Source organism: Centroberyx affinis, unplaced genomic scaffold (genome assembly GCF_046629955.1).
Source record: "Centroberyx affinis isolate AG114_WGS23_722 - 3 ecotype Tasmania unplaced genomic scaffold, CSIRO-AGI_Caff_v1 ptg005840l_1, whole genome shotgun sequence".
NCBI lineage: Eukaryota > Metazoa > Chordata > Actinopteri > Beryciformes > Berycidae > Centroberyx > Centroberyx affinis.
In genome coordinates this window covers 102,245-125,350 of record NW_027282963.1, presented here as the reverse complement: position 1 = coordinate 125,350, position 23,106 = coordinate 102,245, and the positions used below count along the sequence as shown (strand labels likewise).

At 44.0% G+C, this 23,106-nt stretch overlaps 1 protein-coding gene across 2 annotated transcripts in view; it reads right to left on the bottom strand.

The window, feature by feature from the left end:
* The window catches only part of cmip (c-Maf inducing protein), a 40,426-nt gene extending 19,572 nt beyond the window's left edge, over nt 1–20,854 (bottom strand). For both annotated transcript variants that reach the window (XM_071547355.1, XM_071547357.1), the window contains exons 1-4: nt 19,720–20,854; nt 3,547–3,672; nt 891–941; nt 21–182 (exon numbers count right to left, since the gene is read on the bottom strand). In XM_071547355.1, coding sequence (XP_071403456.1) covers nt 21–182; nt 891–941; nt 3,547–3,672; nt 19,720–20,085 — 705 coding nt within the window. In that variant the 5' untranslated portion in view covers nt 20,086–20,854. The remainder of the gene's footprint in view (nt 1–20; nt 183–890; nt 942–3,546; nt 3,673–19,719) is intronic.
* Between the last annotated feature and the right edge of the window lie 2,252 nt (nt 20,855–23,106).

Below are 23,106 nucleotides of genomic sequence, written 5' to 3'. Positions count from 1 at the left end.
GTGTGTGTGTGTGCTCCTACCTCGGCCAGCAGGGTGGAGATGATGTGCAGCGGAGCCTGGTGGATGGACTCGTCCTGCAGCGGCGAGGTCAGAGCCATGTCCACCAGCGACCGGATCTCCTTCAGTACCACGTCCCAGCGGCTCGGGTTGTTCAGGACCTTGCGGTACTTGTAGATCTTTTTCTGTGGGGGAACGCAAACGCGACGCCAATAACCGTTAATACAATGGCCCGCACCGACGGAAAACCTGTCCATAGCCGTTTTAGTATGAATTTTTACCCTGCCATAATATCATATTGTGAAAATGAAGCTGAACTCGGCCAACTCCTGCATGTCACCATCAAATGCTCGCTGGGTACGCATTAAAAGACTTGGTGTTTGTGGAGAATCGGGAGCTGTTTGATCTCTACCTTCTCGCTATTTTGATTGTTTACACATAAGAAATGCTTTCTACACAACAATGTTTGATTATTAAGATTATTATTAAGATTTGTGGCTCAGAAATAAACAGAATTCTGGACAGTCACACATTGTTGTCATTGAACTTCTATTTATTACATCGTATTGAAATGCATTGAATTGTGAACCATGTATCACATATCGAATCGCATCGTGAGATAAGCATATCGTCCCATCCCTAATATCTAGGTATCAATTACTCCGATTGGGTGTTTTTGCATGAACAATACGAATTAATAGTGAAACTAGTCTGGGACAAAATCACCTTTATCCAGTTATAACACTGGATAAAGTGAATAAACAAAAAGGGATTCACCACTGCGGTGATATTCACTTTCTTTGCAGGACTTTAACTCGCTCGGATACTTAGCGGCCTCCGATAGGGCCGATGACACAAATCAATTAATAGTTAAAGACAGACAGTAACCTTACCTTCCACTGCAGGGAGTGAAACCACTGGTCCCTCAGGTAGCTGTTCGCAGCCTGTAGCAACACACACAAACACAGACACAGACACAGACGGACAGTTAGGCACACAAGGATCTGAGGTAGCAGAAAGCGAACCCATACACACAAGCAGGCCAGTTCCCTTTCTCTTTGCTAGTGGCCAATGTGTCAACTTCAAATTTGAATGAGACAAAAGGATTTTGGCACCGGCCACGTTCAAATGCGAGCCGCTTTATCGTGCCAAAGATTACCTTTGTCTTAAAAACAAAGAGCCAGGACCAGACTGAAGTCCATGAAGCAATGCCGCTACCCCTATTATCTGCTTTCTGTATGTTTGCCTTTTTTGACTACCTGTCCTAATATTTGTTAACAGTAATATAATTGATCGCCAACAAAACAAAGTGTAATAACTTCAATGTCAGACCAGGCTAGGTGTGGTCCGATGGTGTATTTAGGGCAAGAAATGGTGCATGTTATGGACCGGTTGAAGGAACAGTACGTCTGGTACAGTACAGTATGTACTGTTTTGAATTAGATAGGAGGTACAAGATCTGGAGCAAAGTTGTTTTTTTTTTTTTTTTTTCATGTGCTACCCTGAAGGGGTTTCAACTGTTTTAGGTCGGTTATTTTCCAAGAGATTGAAATTAGGTGAGGATATACTCAATTTCAGAAGGATCTCATCATTCTAGTTTATATGCAGCACAATAAAAAGAAGAAACTCAAAGGTATTGTGATATGGTACTGTATGACGTAGTTATGCTGCGATGAGTATTTAAATACATTACATGGAATGGCTGTGGATCAATTGGAAATCCACAGATACTGCTGACTTAGCTGTTGCTCTCCACAAGTGCGGTTATTGAAATGTGTTACATTTATAAATCGTTACTTTCGCAAGATCAGCCATGGCATTTGCATTGGAAATGACAGACGTGTGAAATGATAACTGAATTTTGAGTCGTTAAAAAGTGATGCACCGTGTCAGAAGGCAATTCAGAAACAGTCACACAATGATGACACACTCATCAAAATGATGCCTACAGGAAACCTGCACTCATGAAAATGATTCCTGTGAAATTGCAGCGAATGAGGTGATAAACTCTGACCACAGTCATGTTTCATCACTGCTTGGTTTTTTATTGCCACCTCGTCTACTGTGAAACGAGTTGCCGTTGAGCAACTGGCTACTATAAGGCAATGTGTTGGCTCATTGGAGTTTTCGAAACATTTCTTAGAGGCAGAGCTGCTCTGGAGGCAGAAAGACTCTCATTGGTTGAGTCAAACCTGAATGGGCGGAGCCAAAGAACCCCCGTTTTTCGAGCTAAGTAACGTTAGACTGAAGCCCAGAGAAAAAGACAAGTGGCAAGAGAGAAGGAAGCTAATAATGTGAAGCCTAGCTAGCTGACCTTCCAATTTCAAACTAGCCACGTTAGCCTATAGCTATCTAGGTAAGCTAATTAGCTAGCTGCTGACCTTCCAACCTTTCATTCATGGTCATGAATGAAAGAAAAAAAGGAGTCTTTGTATTTATATTTTTTATTACTGTTTTGACCAGAGTTCCTTCTTTGCCGTTCATGTTTGCCAGTTAGCTAACTTGAAGTTAGTTAGCTAACTTCCCAAAAACGGTGGTTCTTTGGCTCCGCCCATTGAGGTTTAACTCAACCAATGAGATTATTTCTACCTCCAGAGCAGCTCTGCCTCCGAGAAATGTTTGTAGGACTAAAACTATCATCTGCAATCTCTTGTGCTCTTCTACTCACATAACTCCTGCCAATATTTCCCTTTTTCCGGAGCTCACATTATGAACCATGCTCTCTGTTTTCTCATTTCTTTGGGGTTTTTAAAATTGAGCGTCCCTCGTCCAGATATCGACTCTGACTCTTAAATGTCTGAAACCAAAGCGTCCACTCTTTGGTCTTTTCAGGTCGACTTTCAATCCCTTACCTCTTACCCTCTGCCATCCAGAGATTTTCATGACATTTGATTCGTTTTCTCACTTTCCATGTGCTTTCCATGACTGGAACACTACACCGGCTTTTCCCGTTTTCCAGGACATGTGCGGGATCCCTGACTGATCTTGGCTCGTGGGTAGGAACCAGCGGAGCTTTTCCCCCCAGCGCACAAACTGAATCCATCTGGCAGCACTCCAGACAGCAGAGAGCAGGCATAAGCAAACATAACTGAGGAGGTGGGTATACACTGTTGACCCCCCAGCACCCATTAGGGTTGAATTGTGTATCAAAGGTAATTCGGCTAATGGGTGACTGTACCGAATGTGCTCGTTGAATGGCGAGGGTTAATGTGGAAATGACTCTTTTTCCTGGGAATTCAGAGCCCCCCGGTTCAGCAGGTACCACGTCCAGTGCCAAGCCTAGCCAGGCAAGAACAGGTTCTGGTACTGTGTTAACTTGGTATGGTATTGGGTTTGGCAAGGTGTGAGAGTCACCAAACCATATAGTCTAAGTGAGTCCAATTTAGACCAATATCTGCCCCATACATCAGTCTAATCCTAGCGGGTAAATCATTTCTTTTTAGGACCGTTCTATACATTTGACGAGTGAAACAGGGCAAAGGTGTGGTGAGTTCTTGGATCTGTCCGGTTCCTGGACTCATTACCAGCGCTGTAAGTGTTGAGTAGTACCTGCAGCAGGACGGTGCCGCCGGGGAAGCTGAGCTGGACGCAGTACTTAGGAGCGTTGTCCCATGAAAGGAGCTGCAGGTCCTCTATGGTGCTGTAGGACAACGATGTCTCCATGTAACCGGTGGGCTGGAGAGAAGAGAGAGAGAGGGAGGGAGGCCAAGAGGATATTACTCTCCCATTGTCTAACATTTACAGTACATAGAGTATATTTAAACAAGAGCCGTAGGAGAAAACAGCATTTATTTTCACTGGCAGCCAGCTGGAAAGACAAAAAGAAACATATCCTGAGCCAACCTGCCCTGGGCAAACAGAGGGTCAAATAAAATCTCCAAATACATCAGAATAGCAAACGGCATTATACAGTACACGGAGGTTTCTTTATCAGCCGTGGTGATGTTTGATGTAGTCGTGAAGTAAATAGTCATTGGATGCTGAAACAAAGTGGAAAATCTATTTAGCAATAGCCATTAATCACACAAATACACAAACGCCAGCAACAAAGTCATTGTTCATGTAGCTCGGAGCCAGCACACACACACACACACACACACACACACACAAAACACACCAGTCTCACCATTGTGAGAGCTGGGAGCAGACAAGGCTGAGTAGCAGGCCTCGACCTGTTTGGCGGACTCAAACCGATTACAGAAACACTGACAAATTGCCACAAGTTTCCGGACTGCGCAACAGAAGACTCTTGAGAATGAGAGCAAAACCCCAAAAAAAAAAAATTACACGAACAAATCAATAAAAAAAAAATAAACGAGGCCGAGTGAAAGCCACAAAGGCGACCCAGCCCTGTGTATCTTCGAACCGCCAGGAGAGGTTTTTTTGAAGAGAGATGTTTTCCGCCACAACGCGTCTTGTAACGAGACACGTGCCTGTCAGCAACGCAGCAAATGAATCACCGGTCCGCTTCCCAGGCATTAGCGTCATCGCACTACTTAGTACCAATTACTGTTGATGTGAGATTAACTGTATATCTACACGAATGGGCCTCGCGGACGTCATCCGCAGTGGCTTTGCTGCCCCCCTAATTAGGCAGCATTACTTTCTGGCATACATCAGTATTTTTTCTTTTTACTTTTCCCTTTTCTTTTTTCGACTCCGCTTTTATTTAGAAAAAGGCTCGGGATACTCAGCGAGAGACCGCAGCATGCACTGGCTGCTGGTGAAGACTTTGAAAGCGACATGAATAGAGGAGGGAAGTAAAAATGTTCTCTGCGGCGGACTTGGAGGGTACAACATTTTCAGTGGGACGTCCTGGGACGCGCTTAAGTTCTTGGAAAGCACACTGACAATAGTAATAGAGTCACAATGTCCAGAGCAAACTTAATGCATCAATGGATAAACATGTATTTTCAAAATGTAACGAACAATTCTCAATAGTGAGAGAGTAGAGTGACATGAACAGCAGAGATAATACGTGATATTCAAATAGTGTAAACCAGTGGTTCTACAACGTGGGGTCCGGGGACCACCAGGGGTTCTTGAGGGGGTTCCAGAGGGTCCCCAGCAAATTTCTGAGTTGTTAAACTTCAGCATTATTTCATTTACAAGAAGTTAACACAATTAGAGAATGTAGAAGAATGACTGCTTTGATCATAGTTAGTCAAGGAATTTTGGACAAAATCATATCTGACAATAAAAATATTCTCAGATTTGGGTTCAAGAGACAAAATCCCATCAAATGGGGGTCCGTGGCTCTAATGTGGACTAAATTAGGGGTCCTTGATATGAAAAAGGTTGAGAATCAGTGGTGTAAACAACTACGCATCAGGAACTTCCGGGTTCTTTTTGTGACCGCTAACTTGAAAACAGCAAGTCTACACTGAGGCAAAATGACCAAATAAATATGTTGTGTTTGGGAATGCAGACAGAGGGTTTCGAGGGGGAATTGGATTGGGGTTCTTTTGGTTTCCATTAGGAAAGTCGGAGCAGGCGAAAAAAACAAAGAGAGGACTGGGTGAAGAAATGAAAAGTGAGAAGAAGACCCATAAAGTGCTGCTGCTGTTCTGACAAGTTCGCTGAAGACACAGATTCACGTTGAAACTGGGACTGGCAGCTATCAAATAATAACTGTTTATGGAAGACACTGTGTCACAAGTAAGTAGAGAATTATTTTTCACATAGATTTTGTAGCTAGCTGCAACTTAGCTACGTCTACTTTAGTCACTCTATCGGTGTTAACTTAGCAAGCTAGCATGAAACGTTTTGTGCCATGTTAGTTAAGTTAGCTACGACTCACTTTAGCTACCATGTTACCTGAATGCCACCTAACCTAGCTTCTATTGCTGACTAAACGTATTAATATTTAGCCATCCACCCAGGTTAGATTAAATGCCACTGAGTGTACATGGTAGCTAACGTGAGTCATCAGGCCCTTTGGAAACCTTATCACATACACAACATTTTTTTGCTCCAGTATAGACTTGCAGCGGTTTCACGTTAGCAGTCAACAAGGCAAGACAATTTTCAATTTTTATGTGTGTGTGTGTGTGTGTGTGTTTTCAGAGCTACTTTGTATGACCTGACTTCTGCTACTCTACCTCTGTTATGCTTTGTTAATTCACAAGCCACGAAATACACCTTACCAAAAGTGGGCTTTTTGGATACATGTCGCTTTTCATACGTTAACATTTGTTTTGACGTTGTATTACATGTGAAATTTTCAATTCATCGGTGACAAGTGTTTATTCTCCCCACATTTGAACATTTTTCTGCGTGTTCACCCGCTATTACATATGGTCATATTTGTTTGCACATGTGAAAACTTCATTTCACATGCAAAGAGAAAAAAAATAGATACTTTTCAAATAAAAAAATTCGCAATTTTTATGTTCACATATAAAAAAACATGTGTCCAAGAATTGCACATGCAGGTTTTCACACGTTTTTTTTTTTTTTTTGTAAGGGAAAAGTTAGACTTGCAGGTTCACTCTGCTGCGTTACCACAAAAGCAGGTTGTCAGATCTCATGAGAGAAACAAGCAACCAGACCGGCAAAGGAAGCCAAAATAGCGAACCGCATTTCCTTCTTTTAAAACACACACTTGAACACCTGAACATTGAGGATATTTGTGGCGTGGGGGGGGGGGGTCAGAATCAAACATTTCAAAAAAAGTGATGGGGGGGGACATGTACCCAGTGTAAATGACTTCTGCGAGACGCTACAAAGTGTCAACAGGTTTAGTCGTCCCTCTGCGACAGGAAGGAAACCGCAGGCTGTCGTGTTATCACCGCCATCTCCCTCTACTGTCCACACTCAGTCTTCTCCGATTATTATCGTGATCGTTGCTGCTTATTTTTGAAACCCGAAGTCTGAAGTATGAAATATGAACGTCAAGCTCCGGCCTCTGCCTCCCTGCAACAAGGCCCACCGCAGGCTGTGCCGTTATTGTGGGCGCACCGTCTCCACTCCTCCTCCTCCTCCTTCTTCTTCTCTTCCTCCCCTCCCTCCATCCCATCCCCCCCCCCCCGCAGACAGGTTGTTCTCTTTATTTGCATCCATCTCACTCTCTATAGAACAAACAGGCAGTTCCCGCCCTCCCCGCCGCAGAAGAACAAACACGCTATTCCTTTTATTTACACCTCCCTCTGTGGCTGCTCTCTCTCTCTCTATCTCTCTCTCTCTCTGTGCGTCTCTCTATGCAGCACACACGGACACAAACCCCCTGTTGTGAAATCGCACACACACACACACACACACACACACACACACACACACACACAGGATTTTCATTACAGACGACGCTCCACGGCAAATATTGGTTCTGGGCGAGATGCGTCTCATTTCCTTGGAAGAGCAGTCGTCATCCTCCGTCTGTTTGCTGCCAAACGGTGTTTTTTTTTTGAGGGGGGGGGGGTCAGGTGTGCATGCGCAAAAATATAACAAGGCGACATGCCAAATTAAAAGGCTGCGATATGATTTCTTCGGTAAAGGAGGAGATAAATGTTTTGTTTTTTTCCGAACAGGCAGAGCGAACAGGAGAGTCCACAGGCAAACAGAGAAGGGGCTTCAATTTTCTGATAACATGGGTTACCATAGATACTCCATCCTGCACATGAGCGTGCAGTGATTGCCTCCCTCTCTCTCTCTCTCTCTCTCTCTCTCTCTCTGTCTTTTGTCCTCTCTCCTCCTCTCTCTCTCTCGTCGGTCTGTCTTTCTCTTCTACTCTCTTTCCGTTCCGCTTTTCTTTCCTGGAGGAGGGTTTGGAGGAGGCTACGGCTCCTCTCGTCTCCTCTCTCTCTCCTCCGCCCGCCGCGTTGCCATAGAAACAAGGGGATGGAGACGTATGTGTGTGTATGTGTGTGTGTGTTTTGTTTTTTTTTGTTGTTGTTTCCAGGGAGAAGCGGATAGAGATTTGCAGAAAGAAAGAAAGAAATGGAATGAAAAGACAGTATATCGCTGATTTCGGCTTTGAAGATGTTCGATGTACCGACGCTGATCGTGTCACATCACCGCTCGGGAGGCAATATTCATCGGAACGCCTCGGCTTCAGACCGACACGAACAACTCTTTTGTTTTTATCTTGATGGACTTGCGTTCTGAATTTTCTCAACCCCACAGAGAAGCCCGGAATCCTTCAAATGAAGTTAAAATATGAGAACGGGAAAGGGATTTTTGGAGGTTTACGAGGTTTTCGCATGACAAGATCGCGCATCATTCTAATCAAGTGTTCATCAGTTCAGTATTGAGCAACCTACTATTCATATGCAACTTCCACATTGCATGGAAGGTTAACCAAAAGAAAGGTGTAAATGAATAATCGCATGCTTTTTTTGCAATGTAGAGGAGTGAGCTAGGTAATTAAAGCAGAGATCCAACAGAAATATCTAGTGAAGAGGTAATATATCACCATGCTAAATGCCGAAATAATATTTTTTTTGGGCTTTTTTTAGCCTTCATGGCTGAAATGTGTCGCAACACCGGTCGCTCTCTCTTAGCAGCGTCCTCCAATCGAAAACTGAAAGTGGGTTTTGAAAGCCAGAAATCTCAGCACCTGGCCAAATAATCAGTGAGTCACTGGGTATTGATCAACAACCCTATCAATCCCTGCAGAATGTATTATGCTTATTGCCCCTTTTAATGAGTCAAAGCAGGAAACGCATCGGCGGGCCTGAGAAAGAAAGACAGAAGCAGAAGCAGGCTGAGAGAGAAAGAGAGAGAGAGGAGTGATTCAGTAGAGACTGCAATGGAGTCCAGCAGCAGGTTTGAGGAAGGAGAGATGCGTCCAGGTGTTTTGTTCTAGAGCTCCTGCATGCTGGGTTAGCAGACTGAAAAGGTCAAGCAGCCATTTTAAACTTCAATACGCTACAGGTTGCTATAGTGCATAGTTCATTTTATGGACTAAAATAAAATCTAAGATATCTAAGCATCTAATATCACTTGTCAGCAAAACTTCCAAACCCGCTTATATCCACTAAATGTCTTGGGAGCGATGATGACTCAGAATATATTATTATTTGGTCAGTGTGATAAATGATTAGAATCCGCTTAGAAGGAACTTTGGCCCTGAATGCTCCAGTGACGGGAATATCTTTTTGGATATGGCCTATAAATAGATTTCTGGGGATTACGGCTTGATCTTTCCTCGCAAATATCAAGATTAAAAAACTACTAAGATCGGATGGAGAGTATGGAGAGTGCAACACCGTCGAATATGGAACACGGCGGGCTAATTGCACGCTTTTTCAACACACAGGCCTCCTTGCATTATCTATTTACCCAAAACCGAGCGAGGCGTAACAGATGCGACGCGCTAATAACGCTCACGGACAAAAGCGGCGATAACCGGAAAAAGCCGGATAGTGGACATTTTGTCCCGTTCCCGTTATCATTTCACATTCTGTATCCCCCCCGCCCTCCTCCCCCCGGTTCCATATTTACCAATAACCGCCCCCCCCCCCCCCCCCCCGACAGTGGTTCCCGAACAAAAGAACATTCACTGCTGACCCAGATTTGAAGGTTGGCTGAGGTGACGTTTTTGAAAGAACCCGAGCTGTGACGAACTAGCTAGATTCACCACGGACCAAACGTAAACACCCTTCCCGCACGCCGGGGGTTTTAGTGTTTCAGGAACTTCCGAGCGAACCCGCCGGACTGAGCCTGTGATGTCGTCCCGGGGCTTAACATAACAAAACCGTGTTGTTAAAAGTCACTTCCCTGAATGATAAGGGGCTGTACTTCTCCTCTCTTGTTGAGGAGGAACCATACTGCCGGTCATAAACTTGCAAAAAAACAAGAACTGCACTGGTATGACCTACAGTACACTATCAGCGGAAGAATAGAGAGACGTTTGTCGAAGGTTTGTTTCTTTCAGTGAAGAAGAAGCTGTTCCAAGGCACTCTCCAAGCAAAAATGGCCAAAACACACTCCGGTGTGTTTTGGCCATGCTGTGGCCTTCGTTATGAAGTTGCACAAACAAACTGCGTGAAGAACGAGATGATGTTTAGGGGAAAGGCCATTTCAAAATGTATATCAATAAGTCACATGTCCAGAAACTAATGCAACGTGTATACCACAATGAAAAAAAAAATGCTTGGTACAATACAGAATACAGGAAACACAATACACCATATAGTAGCACAACACCTTCAAAACAAGGCCCCAATCAGTTCATCGCCAGTTTAAGAAGAATTATAAAAAATGAGGGGGGAAATCCACCTCCTTGTTAAATCCCTCTAGCTGGCTGCCTTTGGTTTTTGGATCCAATAGCTTTCACATTGGTTAGGTTTTTTCCCCCCCTCAGTTTCCCTTCCTAATAGGAGGATGACTGTGATCAATACTGTTGGCTTGAAGGGTTGAAAGGTTGAGTACAGCAGACTTTGATTAAATCAAAGAGAGGGCCTTGGATTGTGGACCGAGGGGGAAACGCTGAGCGAGTGTTAACAGTGCCAGCAACAAAAGCGACAGCAACCACAAAGGCAACGACGGTAGCGACAACTGCCGAAACAACAGAATGGCGACAACAAAAACTACGACAAACAACAACCACAGAAACAACAAAAACGAGATCAGCAACAACACAATAACAACGTGAGAAGCAGCAGCAGCAGCAACAACAGCTCAGACCAAAACTAATTTCCTGCCAGCCCCGGTCCACCACTTACAGAGTAAAGTGGGAGTGGAATTGCATTAAAATTTACAGTACTTCTACAGTTAGAGCCAAATATAAACTTATATGCAAACAAAACTATAAATCACATTGTCGAACGGCCGCTGGATGTCAGGGTTCTGATTGTCAAGGAGGGTTATGAGACCGTAAATTGTGACGGTATGGGCCTAATAGAAGTATTCTGTCACATAGAGCATAACGCACGCACAAACACACACACATTGAGTCCTATCAGAAAGTGAATCATTGTAGTGAACCCAGTTGTCCGACAAACCAAATCTTTCCACCACCCGGTTCTAGAAATAGAAAACGTCACCACAGACCAGGACCGAGCCTTCAAATCACCGCTCTGCTTCTGAATATAAGCGAGTAAAAAGTTTATTTCGTTTAGCTTGGAATACCGCAAAACTGGATCTGCACCTATTGCGACTGGGCTGGATATGCAAAAAATATCCCAAAAATCCAAAGGGGAGCTCGCAACAAGAACTTGTCAAAAAAAATGCAAAAATCACTGAGTCGTGTCGTTTTATTGAGATAAATACATCTGTTACACGAGACGGTTTGAATGTGTCGCGGCGTTCCTGTGGTTGAACGCAACTCTATATCATATGAGACTGTGGAGCTGTCTCATATGATGGACCCATGGGGGCAGATCATCCAGTTCCCTTCGTGCCACATGACACCGCAGGCCGACCGTCCTTCTTACTTCTCCCCGTCCGTCTTCTCGTCTTCTCGTCCTCTCCTGCACCTTGTTTTCTTCTTCTCCCCCCCCCTCTCTCTCCTCTGTTCTTCGCTGCCTCTCTCTACCTCGTACCCACTTCACTTCAAAACTCGGAAGACTTTCTGACCTTGGCGACGGCTTGTTGGTGTAGTAAGGTCATCTGTGTAATAAGCAATAAGCTAAAAAACACGACGACCCTGACCGTCATCTGTATATGAAATATCTGTTGCGTAATCTTTGCCTTTCTTACTGTTGTTACTGTGCGCCAAACCATCTCTATTTACTGCCAACATATTTTTAAATTCAATTTTAAATTTATCTTGTAAAGCGTTGTGTAACACTGTTTTGGTAAGTGCACTATAAATAAAAGTCATGGTTATTAAAGGTTATTATTTTAATTTGGGAATGGTGATACTGTTTGGGGGCAAAAACAGGACGCTTTCTGGCAAAAAAATACAATTATATTCATTCATACTTATTGAAAGAATTATTAAATGATGTATAGATATATATTGGTGTCTCTTTCAATTGCTTCTATTGGATAAAAGCTTCACTAATATGACTTAGGTGTTTTTTGACCAGTTGATTCAACCAAGTTACTGTAACATTTGCATACATAGTTTATAGCACATTACATATATACAAAGAAGCACTACTTATACAGCAATTTGAAAGATGCCTGTGTTGTCGTCATAAAAGCTGTGTAAGAAAGACACATAATCTCTATATCTACATATCATTATATAAATCACTATATTGCAGCAGTCGATGCAAAGTAGCTCCCTTTGTGTGACATCGTCGAAGCTCATTTGCATGCAAAGAGCATGATGTAAGATTCAAATCGCAGCTAAGGCGTGAAGACTTCCAGTTAAAGTTACATTTTCATAACAAGAAAAAATTTTGACTTTGTTTTGTTTATTATATGCTGCTCAATTAAGGACACTAAGAGTTTGATTTGTACACATTTGTTTCAAAGCGCCCGGAGGATTAAACTCGTCTCGTTTCCCACTCCCACCCCCCCTCCCCCGGCTGAATTTGGCTTTTTTTTACCATGGTGAAGAAAAAAAAAAAAAAAAAAAAAAAGAAAGAAAATAGGCCACACAGTTTCCCTGAAAGACTATTACTATAAACAGTCACAAACAGAAAATGACCACTGTGGGCCCGCAGTCCACATTCCCTGTCGAGACTTTGCCTCCTTGCCCTCTCTCTTCTGCTTCTCTTGTTTTTCCTTCGCATTATCCGTCGCTCTGACGCTCATAACAAGGGAGAAAGTGGGGGAGGGGGGGGGTTGGGGGTCGGGTGTCCAATTCCGATCTATTCCAAATATAATAAATCAATATGGCAGAAAGCGCTATCATTCCCGGCTAGAACTCAAATCTTTGCTTAATGGCTCGCATTGTTCAAACAAAAACTGGGAGGATCCAGTATTTGAATACGAACATGTGCTGCGTTCTGTCCTGGAAGGCTGCCCGGAGGCTTTCAGAGGCCTTTGTGTGTGTTGTGTTGTGTGTGTGTGTGTGTGTGTGCGCGAGTTCACACTGTGTTGCCACAACTCGTTATTTCCCCGTCTCTTTATTTTGTATTAAAACAACACCTCCGAAACGCTCTGGTACCAAGAGACAGTCGTCGTTTTTCCTCCTTCTACTTCTTCTTCTACTACTATAACAGACGTCTGTTCTACACGAGGCGGCGTGCAATCAGGCGATCAGACGTGCGCTTCATCCGCAACATCCTCTGCTTTTCCTTTTCAGGCTCTCAGCCCTCGTAGTTTGAGGTGCGCCGGGTTTATCGCGCCGAGACCGTTGAGTATAAAAGCGGTGACTTTAGCGATGCGTTTTTTTGATATTTAACGTTAAGCATTTTTTTTAATCATATTTCATCTTTCCTCTAGTTTTGTTCTGTTTCTGTTCTGTTTTGCGCGAGTCGAGAACAGACTCGTAGCCTGCAGGTTTAGCCCGCGGCCTGGCGATGCCCCCCCCCCCCCCGCTTCTGAACAAAGGCACCGGAATGCGCGACATGACCTATTTAGGACGTCTGAAGCCCAGAACTCGGGAGTTTACGAGGAGGACCTGAAGGCGGCGATACCGTCCGCCCGCAAAATGGATGCAGCACTTGCGAGATCAGTTCAAAGAGTTCAAATAAAAGGTTAGGTTTTTTGGCTGACCTGTTATCTAAGGTATTTGATTATTTGCTTACTCACTGCTTACTCATCACACCGGCTTCACACACCAGCTACAGGTATACTACTATTCAAATAAAGCGGTCACCTTGCGATGTGGCCCCTAATGTAAATACCACACACTTGAATCACCGCACACACACACACAGAAGACGCTCTCAAAAAGCTCCTGTCTCTCGCGTATAATGAGGCCCCCCACCCACCCACCCCCTCGAGCTACCGGAGCGGCCGGATTCCTTTTCATCTCGGGGGGGGGGGGGGGGGCCCTTTTGTGAGGAAGGCGTGTGACACAGGAAGCGCTCGCAACTCGCTCTCCCCTCTTACGCAAACGCGATGTTGGGTTCGGTTTCTTGCCACGGGGCCGCGGCAGGCGGGTTTTCTGTCGAAGGAAAAAAGGAGAGTGAGTCACAGCTCGTCCCTATCGCCCACTGCGATCGCGAACACACACACACACACACACACACACACACACACACACAAACACACACGTGCACCTACACGAGAGCGTGGAGGCGTCCTTGCATGTATCCACACATGAAGTACAAGCTTTATGTCTTCCTTTTGTGAATGAATATCAGAAGAAATCGTCCCAATTAGATTTGGGTTATTAGGTTTCATGTGATTATTGGTACTGAAAGTAATGACAACCTCTCAGATTCTGTCCTGGCAGCCATGTTTTAGTTTCTCAAAGCACTTCTCTTTACAATAATCTTAATAATTTGGTGTGTGGGAGGGGGGGATTTTGGTGTTATGAAACGCCAACTGACAGTCAGTGCTCTTTGCTTCCTTGTTAGAAGCCATCTCTTCTGTAACACAGTAGAGCAGAGCGGGTCAGCATTGTTCTTTTGCCCACATAACCACACTGCTAAACACTGAGCACAACAACTACACTCAGCAGATGTACATTCACGCTCAACCCTGAACCCATGAACAAAACCCTCTTCCTCATATTTGCTCATGTTCGTAGAATTTAGAATGACATGTGGACAAGCAACTCCCAGACACATGATCACACCATGTGGGGTGTAACCACACACACACACACACACACACACGCACATTACGACACAAATAATAAAATACAGGTCAAGCATAGTGACTGCTATAGAAAGAGAGATCCTAATACTGACCTAGACAGCAATTCATGCTAACACTTTAGCATACACTATGTTGAGTGATAGTAGGCACTTTAGCATACATTATGTTGAGTGATTGTAGGCTCCATGCTAACACTTCACCATACACTATGTTGAGTGATAGTAGGCTCCATGCTAACGCTTTAGCGTACACTATGTTGAGTGACAGTAGGCTCCATGCTAACACTTTAGCGTACACTATGTTGAGTGACAGTAGGCTCCATGCTAACACTTTAGCGTACACTATGTTGAGTGATAGTAGGCACTTTAGCATACACTATGTTGAGTGATTGTAGGCTCCATGCTAACACTTCACCATACACTATGTTGAGTGATAGCAGGCTCCACGCTAACACTTTAGCGTACACTATGTTGAGTGATAGTAGGCACTGTAGCATACACTATGTTGAGTGATTGTAGGCTCCATGCTAACACTTCACCATACACTATGTTGAGTGATTGTAGGCTCCATGCTAACACTTCACCATACACTATGTTGAGTGATTGTAGGCTCCATGCTAACACTTCACCATACACTATGTTGAGTCATCACTGTTTTTGAATACAATTGTACCCATTGACATGGCACCGATTGGACATTCATAAATGCACATTAGGGAACATGGAAGAGCTATCACACCAGGTTCCACATATATATTTAAATGAGTGTTACATGTTAAGCAGGCAGTATACTGATAGAGAGGGTGTACAGCAGGCTGCACACTTCAGTGTCAAACCTTTTCAAACTAATTTAGAGATCTTACTTGTGTTTTAAATAATGCTGCAATGCTGCATGTGTGGTCACCAGTTGGACACAGCACAATACAGTAAGAATGTAGTGTACATGTGCACACACACACACACACACACACACACACACACACACACACACACACACACACACACACAAATACAGAGCGTTTCTGGGTAAAAAGAAATCCCCCACATGACTTTGTGTCCATACATCATTTAGAAACAACAGAATTAGCTTGAGTGTTATTTCTACCACTGGGCGCTATACTGATACTGTTTTGACAGGCAGACGGTGAGTCAGTTTCCTGCCACATATACAGAGCAGGCTATAGCTTGCTTTGTGATACCACAGAACAGCTGATCATACTTATCTACAACATGTTGGAAGTTTAATAAGCAGTAACATGCACTGAAAACGTGTCAGATTACGCCATACGCAACTACAAATTTTGCTGTTGCATTTAATATTGAAATTAAAATGCTGGTTTTTGTGTAGTCTTACTCCACACTCTTTATTAGATCAGATAAATTCACTGTGTTAGAACACGTCACTTAAGCTAAACACGGAAATGAAAACATCAAGTGTGTAAGTTAAAACTCACTCAGTAGGAACATACTGTACATTGGACTAATTATTTCCGAGTTCTTAATAAAACTAGATTTTGTACCGTGACAAGTCTTTGTTTCTGTCAAATTGCATGGTCAACAGTCTTAAATAAGATTCTATCACCAGTTACAATTCATCAGCCACACGTCAGCTACAGTGTTTAGTCACAACTTGTATCTATAATGCAAACCCTGTTCAAACAGTGGCTGCCTGAGTCTTGGGTTCGTTACCAAGACTGAGAAAGTGTGGGCTTTAATTTAAATATATGTCAACATGCAAAATATATGTAACATGGTATATGATAATGTTAAATATATGATAAATAAAAGAAATATATGACAAAAGTGTACTGCTCAAGGTGTTCCTTTGATGGCCTCAAAATAACACGGTGCATTTTTACCTTACTGATACACAACAACCACCATTGCGATTCCACTCGTCTGTGGGGGATTTTACAAGACAATTTACGAGATGCCACGCAGTCCCAGGTAGCCAGTGCTGTTAGTCAGCTCTTTGTGGTGAGCACCATAAACCACCTACTGCAACCATGTGAGATCTTTGGCGAGGACCTACTTGAAAAGGACCATAAAGCAAGGTGACAAAATGTCACTTTACAGATCTCAGAGAAATACGATGCCTTAGGAAGTGAACTCCTCCGACGTATAGGAATTCATGCGACACACAAAGTCATAATCAAAGGCAAATTCATGTAAATAAATGACTGTTGCGCAACTCTATCTGTTGCTATAACGCAATAGCGATTTGACCTATATCCAGTTGATGAAAGCTTTGTACATTTGCTGTTCTAAACGCCTGGTGTCTGGTAGTGTTCTACGTTTCCGGTTTGTTTGGAATAAGCAGAAGAAGAACCGGGACTGGCTGAACAAAAACATTTGCCTTGTGTAAAGATGATTCCTGGCTGTCTCTACAGAAGCTGACTGGCCAAAGTTCACAGGCTGGCCTCATTTCGCACTACCAACTAGAATCAATAAAGGCTCGCTGATACTCGGTGGTACAAACAGCAAACCCATTTCAAACCAAATCCAGGAAATGTGATCGGAGCACCGCGAAAAAAAAAGGCCTGAAACAATAAGGGATGAACGTGGGAAAGTGCTTATCTTCACGAGAGATGAACTGGAATTGCGCGTCCGTAGAAATGATATTCCCGAAACCATCCGGCAACTTGATAGAAAATATTATCCAAAAAACGGTCATAAAAAGAAGGAAACGGAGAGAGTGGAAATCAGCATGAGAGATTTGGAGTGTTTAAGGTCACGGTGAGCTATCAACTGATAAAACAGATATAGTGGATGATAAAAAATAGAGATACCAAACACTACTTTATCAAAACAAGATACACGCTATATAAACTATCTCTCAATTGTGTCCCTTATTGATAAATTATGAGGTCCAAGCGAAACAAGCAGGCAATAGAACACAACTTACTATAGCAGATATTTCTGTTATTGAGGCATGACCAAGTGTATATGTGTGTGTGAGTGAGACACTTGTTGCTTCTAGGTGCCATGGATAATGCTGTTCCTATGATTAAAAGGAGTATACCAAGTACCCCCTTAACTTACCTGTTAAGTGATGAGAACATAGGCACCAAAATCACCCATGAGTCCCCGGTAGATCATTGGCTCTTGGTGCTCCATGTGTTGAGTGATAGTAAACTCCATGGGGATGATTTTGGTGTCTATGTTCTCATGACTTAACAGGGCAAACTGACCCAAAGGGACAATCTCCCTAAAAACTCAGTGTATTCCTTTAAGGTAAGCAGTGCAGATTCATGAGATAGCATGGTGTGTTTACACTGTAATACACTCGCCAGGAGGAAAGGGACTACTTTGTGCACAGCCTTCATAAGCGAGGTTCATAGATTCATAATAAACATCATTTTCATCAAACGTCATCAGCACTTTCATACACCTTACTATTCATTTACTTCATAAAGATTTAAGATTCTGCCCTGTAATAACAACAGTCTCTCAGCTATTGCAGTGCAGTAAGCAACACCGCACGCTCCTTCAGCATAGGTGTGATAGGCAGACGTCCAAAAAGCCTCTAACAAGGTGTGTTGATAAAACAATGGGCACGGCTTCGCGGAAAATGTCAGAAGTGTTGATAAAAACAGAAGGGGAAATAAAGGCTTTTATTATTTTGGCATTATTCTGCTGAATTACAATAAATCATAATTGATTACTCCGGCGTTACTCTCATATGACATGAGGTGTTTCTAATTGTCCTATGCACCAGGATTTAAAACAAATAAGCTATTGAGTTATATCGGTTATGTTTAACAAATTGCCAGTATAAATCAAGCTAGGGATTTCTAATTATGGTTATAATCAGGGATGTAGTGGAGGGTAAACCCACCTAAACCCAGTTTAACCCCCTTTTTATTTGCATAGAGTTTACCCTCCTTAGATTGACATAAATCTTTGTGAGGTGAATTAATTAATCATACAAAGCAGTGATGTAAGCTAGAAGAAAATAGGGTGGAGAAAGCATAAATGAATGCTTTTTCTGAGAATATAACTGATTTTTGCTTATACTGGCGACTGACTGATCACCAACCTTTTTATTTACCATTACATCACTGGTTAAAACACCCATGCAAAGTGATCCACCGAATTCCCTGATAGGCCTGTAGGCTTATTACAGTGAGTAGGCCCAGCAGTATATCAACAGCAACCTACAGGCCTGAGTTCATACACGGCTTATCCACCAACACAGGAAATATCCTCCAAGCTGAGACTGCCTCTTTCTCTGGCTTCTCAAACCAATACGCTGGAAGAACAGCAGTAATATTCTCAAAGTAAACACATCAGCTATTGAGTCTTGGAGAGCATCCTTCTGGTTATCTTCCCTAGCCTCCGCTCCTTCATCTGGCAAGCGAGGAGCAGATAGGCTGTAAACACCAGTTTGTTATGGGGCTGCTATAGACTAAGGGTTCTCCAATGTTTTCATGCCACAGACAGATAGACACATAGAGGCCGACTGGACCCTATTTAACGAGATTTAGTCCCAGGGACACAAGCTGTTGATTTAGTACTGAACTGTCTACACTGGACATAGGGAAATACATTCTCTAATTGGGCTAATTTATAGTGAAATAAAACTAATTACCCCTTATTTTGCTGGAGACCCGCTGGAATGCCCTTCAAGGACCCCCCCCCCCCCCCCCCTCGGGTGTCCCCCTGACCACCACTGCTACAGCCCCAGAAAGGATGTGGTAAAAAAAAAAAATGAAATGACATGCAAGGCCTCTCTGGTAGAGAGATGTGTAGGTGTTGCAATTGGCACAGGGAGGGGAGGGAAGGGTGAAGGGGGGTTGGGGGGAGGGGGGGGGGGGTGTGATGGGGGATAAGCAGGCCACAGCAACAATGCTGCCGATTATATTATCAGCAAAAAAAGAAAAAAGAAAAAAGAAAAAAAAGGGGGGGACATGAAAGCGATCGCACGCTTGCCTTCTGTTTAAAAAAGAAAACTGCGTCAAATCTCTATGCGCTCCGGTCTTCTCCTGCGTCCATATCCGACTACAACACCACAGGCTGCTTTTTTTTTTTTTTTTTTTTTTTAATGTGAAATATTACATAGACACAACACTTGAAGCTATATGGAAAAAAAAAAAAAAAAAGAGGCGACACTCACCGTGGCCGAGGCCAGGCTGCTGTCCGTCAGGGTGAGGTGGTGCGGCTCCCACCGCCGCAGGAACTTGGAGGTGAGGATCTTGCTGAGGAAGGTCCGCGGGTGCTTGACCACGCACACCTGGATGTCGCCCTCCTGGAGCAGCTTGTAGCGCATGCCGCTGCCGCCGCAGTGGAGCAGCGAGCGCTTGCACGGCCCCGCGCCCAGCTTGGTGTTGTTGTTCCCCTCCGACATCTCCCCGAGCAGCGGCTTGCTCTCCTCGCACGGGTAGAACTGGTTGTTGTGCAGCTCGTTCCCCCCGCCGCCGCCGCCGCCGCCGCCTCCGCCGCCGATCCCTCCGCCGCCGCCGCTACCGCCGTTGAAATCCATAGTTTCGAATATAATCCCAAAAAACAGTTTATTGTTTCCAAAATGTAGCCTGAGGGGGGGTGTTTCGGAGAGGTGGTGGTGGGGGGGGGAGAGGTAGGGGTGGGGTGGAGGGGGGGGGGGGGGTGAACGCGTCGCAAAGGAACACAAGAATCCGTAGCCTACATGTAAAGGCCTATATGTGTAAAAAAAAAAAGAAAATAACAGAAATGGATAAGGTCGGACGGACAGAGCTGGGGGTTGGGGGGGGCAGAGAGAGAGAGACCCAGGCTGCCGCTATAACACAATACGACCTCAATTACTGTAGGAGGAGACACGGCGAACAGAAGCGCAGACAGACGCCATGAACCAAGTCTGTAGACGGCAGATTATCCGGACGGGGAGAAGGTATTTCGGCCACGGCGCGAATAATCCAGCATTTTTTTTCTTCTCCTTCCCCCTCCCCGCAACAATGCCCCGTGAATTGTCTCCACGGGTGCGCGTCTCGCCGCCCCCCCACCGCCGCCGCCGCTGCTGCTGCCGCCGCTACCACCACCGCCGACGGAGCTACTCAATACGTTAGGGCCATGGCCTTATCCATTCCGTCCGCCCCGGTGCCAAACAGCATAATCCACCAGCGAGGAGCGCGCGGAAATAAATAGAAAACACCAAAAATATCCAATGGCGGCGGCTGATGTTCCTCCGTGGGGCTTTTTCTCTTGGTCATTAGAGGCTCATTGGCACGGTTTCCTTTTCTCTCTCTCTCTCTCTCTCTCGGTCTTTCCCCCCCCACTCTCTCTATCTTGGTGTAAAGGAGCCAGGGCTCTCCGACAGGGGCCTGCGCCGATTGGTCCCTGCTTGTTCATGTGATACCGGACTGACGTCAATGGGGAGGCGAGCGGATGAGCCGTGCGTCTTTTGCGCTTGACTGTCTGCCGAGGGCGCACAGGCACAGCCCCCCCCCCCCCTCTCTCCACTCCCCTTCCCTCCCTCCCGCACAGAAAAGAAGTAAAAAAAAAAAAAAAAAAAAAATTAAAAAATGGAGGAGGGCGCAGTGACTTCGAGTGAATCCACCTTCTCTGCCTTTTCTGTTGAAATGATGCAGCCCGAGATCTGCCGGGACACGCGGAGAAGAAGAGAAATTCTCATGGAACGGCATCATCATTAGTTTATGGCGTCGGTTTGGGATGTAGGGTGGAAGAGGGGGATGAAGTGGAGGGTGAGCCCACCTGGAGTCACTTTACTCACCTTTCATTATTATTTGCAGGAGTAGAGTTTGCCCATATTTGAAGGCTGATATGAATCTTTATGACCTAAATTCACAGTATGCATCACAGTAAGTATCAAACGAATGGAAGTTATGCGAAGTTTAAAGGGGAAAAGCACAATTGAATTTAATGCATTCTAAAATATAACTGATTTTTGTGTTTATTGGTGATTGTTTTTAATGGAGTTCATAGTTACTCACTACTCACTTTTTTATTTATAACACTTTTATTACTTTTTTTTTTTTATAGTATAACACTGGAGTCAGTGGTCAATATTAATGTGATGCTTTATTGATCCCTCTAGGAAAGGGTCAGCTCATTAAACCATGCATCTAGTATCATTTGCCATCAAAACATCCAAAAGTACTTCTAATTTCTGGATGATGATGAACTGACCAGATATGATTAATTAGTCAGAGTGATAAATTATTCTATATTATGTAGGTCACCAAAACTAGAGGGCCTCGAATGCTCCTGATAATGTCAATGTGACTTTGAGATATGGCTTCCAAACTTATTGTATTTATGGATTTATGGTGATTTTTGCTCGATCTTTACTCCAAAAACGAAACTTACAAGCTCAAACTAGGCTGAGGTATGGAAAGTTCACCAACACAGGAGTCTACTGTACTACATCAACCCTGCTGCCCATTTCCAACTAACATTACACCTTATGATTCAGCCTTCAAATTCCATTGTTCATATTTCACGGGCCGCATCAAGCTGAGTGCCATTTCCTGTCTATCGGTTTGATCGTTGTGACGTTTTCCCCAGACTGCTGCTTTATACATAGCCTCCTGAGTCACTGACTGACTACCAGTAATCCACCAACTTTTTCAGTCTGCTGCATTCAGTGATGTAGTAGCAAATAAGAAGTGGAGTTAATACCACCAGTATAAACAAAAATCAATGCTTTCTCCCCTCATAAAGTCATATCTTCTTAGAGCTTACATCAGTTTGATACTACTGATAATGATATATACTATCAATTTACATCATTAAGCTTATGTCAGCCTCAAACTGTGGGTGAACTGAGCTTACAATCCACTTTATCCCTGTTTACATTTAAACAACACGCATAATATGCATATTTTTAGACATACAGCCTAACTGCATAACCATAAGTGGGTGATGATTTGATAACTCAGCTGCATCACGTGTTGACTCCCAGTGTGACAAAGTGTCAACCACAGCATTCATGTGGTTTTCGTTCAGCTTTCCTGGAATCATCAGCTGGCTTACCGTCAAGCCCAGTGCTGTCACGTTAAAACGGAAGATGCCTTTAAAGCGGCGCAACTTTTCTCCTTGAAACACCGAGGGTATTGTTAGACCCGCCCTCCTCCCGCCCCAGCACCTGTCAGTCATCTCGATGAGCCGGCACCTAGCCCGAGGCTGAGGTTAACTCAGGTGTTGTCGATCTAAAAAAAAGAATCCGTGCTGATGTTCAGTGTTTTTCAGTCGAGTCTTGTCTGCTGCACGTTTAGTTTCGCTGTACTTTTTCTTGCCGCTTTCTTCCGTTCTTGTCGGTGTGACTTCCCTGTTTTGTCATACCTGGATCCCCATATCTCATCTCACCACTGACCACACCCAGAGGAAACACTATACGCCCCAAAACGTCCCCAACCGCATTGAAAAGGCAAAAGGGGGATCACAGAGACAGACTGATAATATATAATACATCCTATTGATTTTGGGGTATTTTAATGTGGAAAAGGATACATATTGCATCTTTAAAAGATATGATGACGACAGGGCAACATGACATATTCAAAAAGTT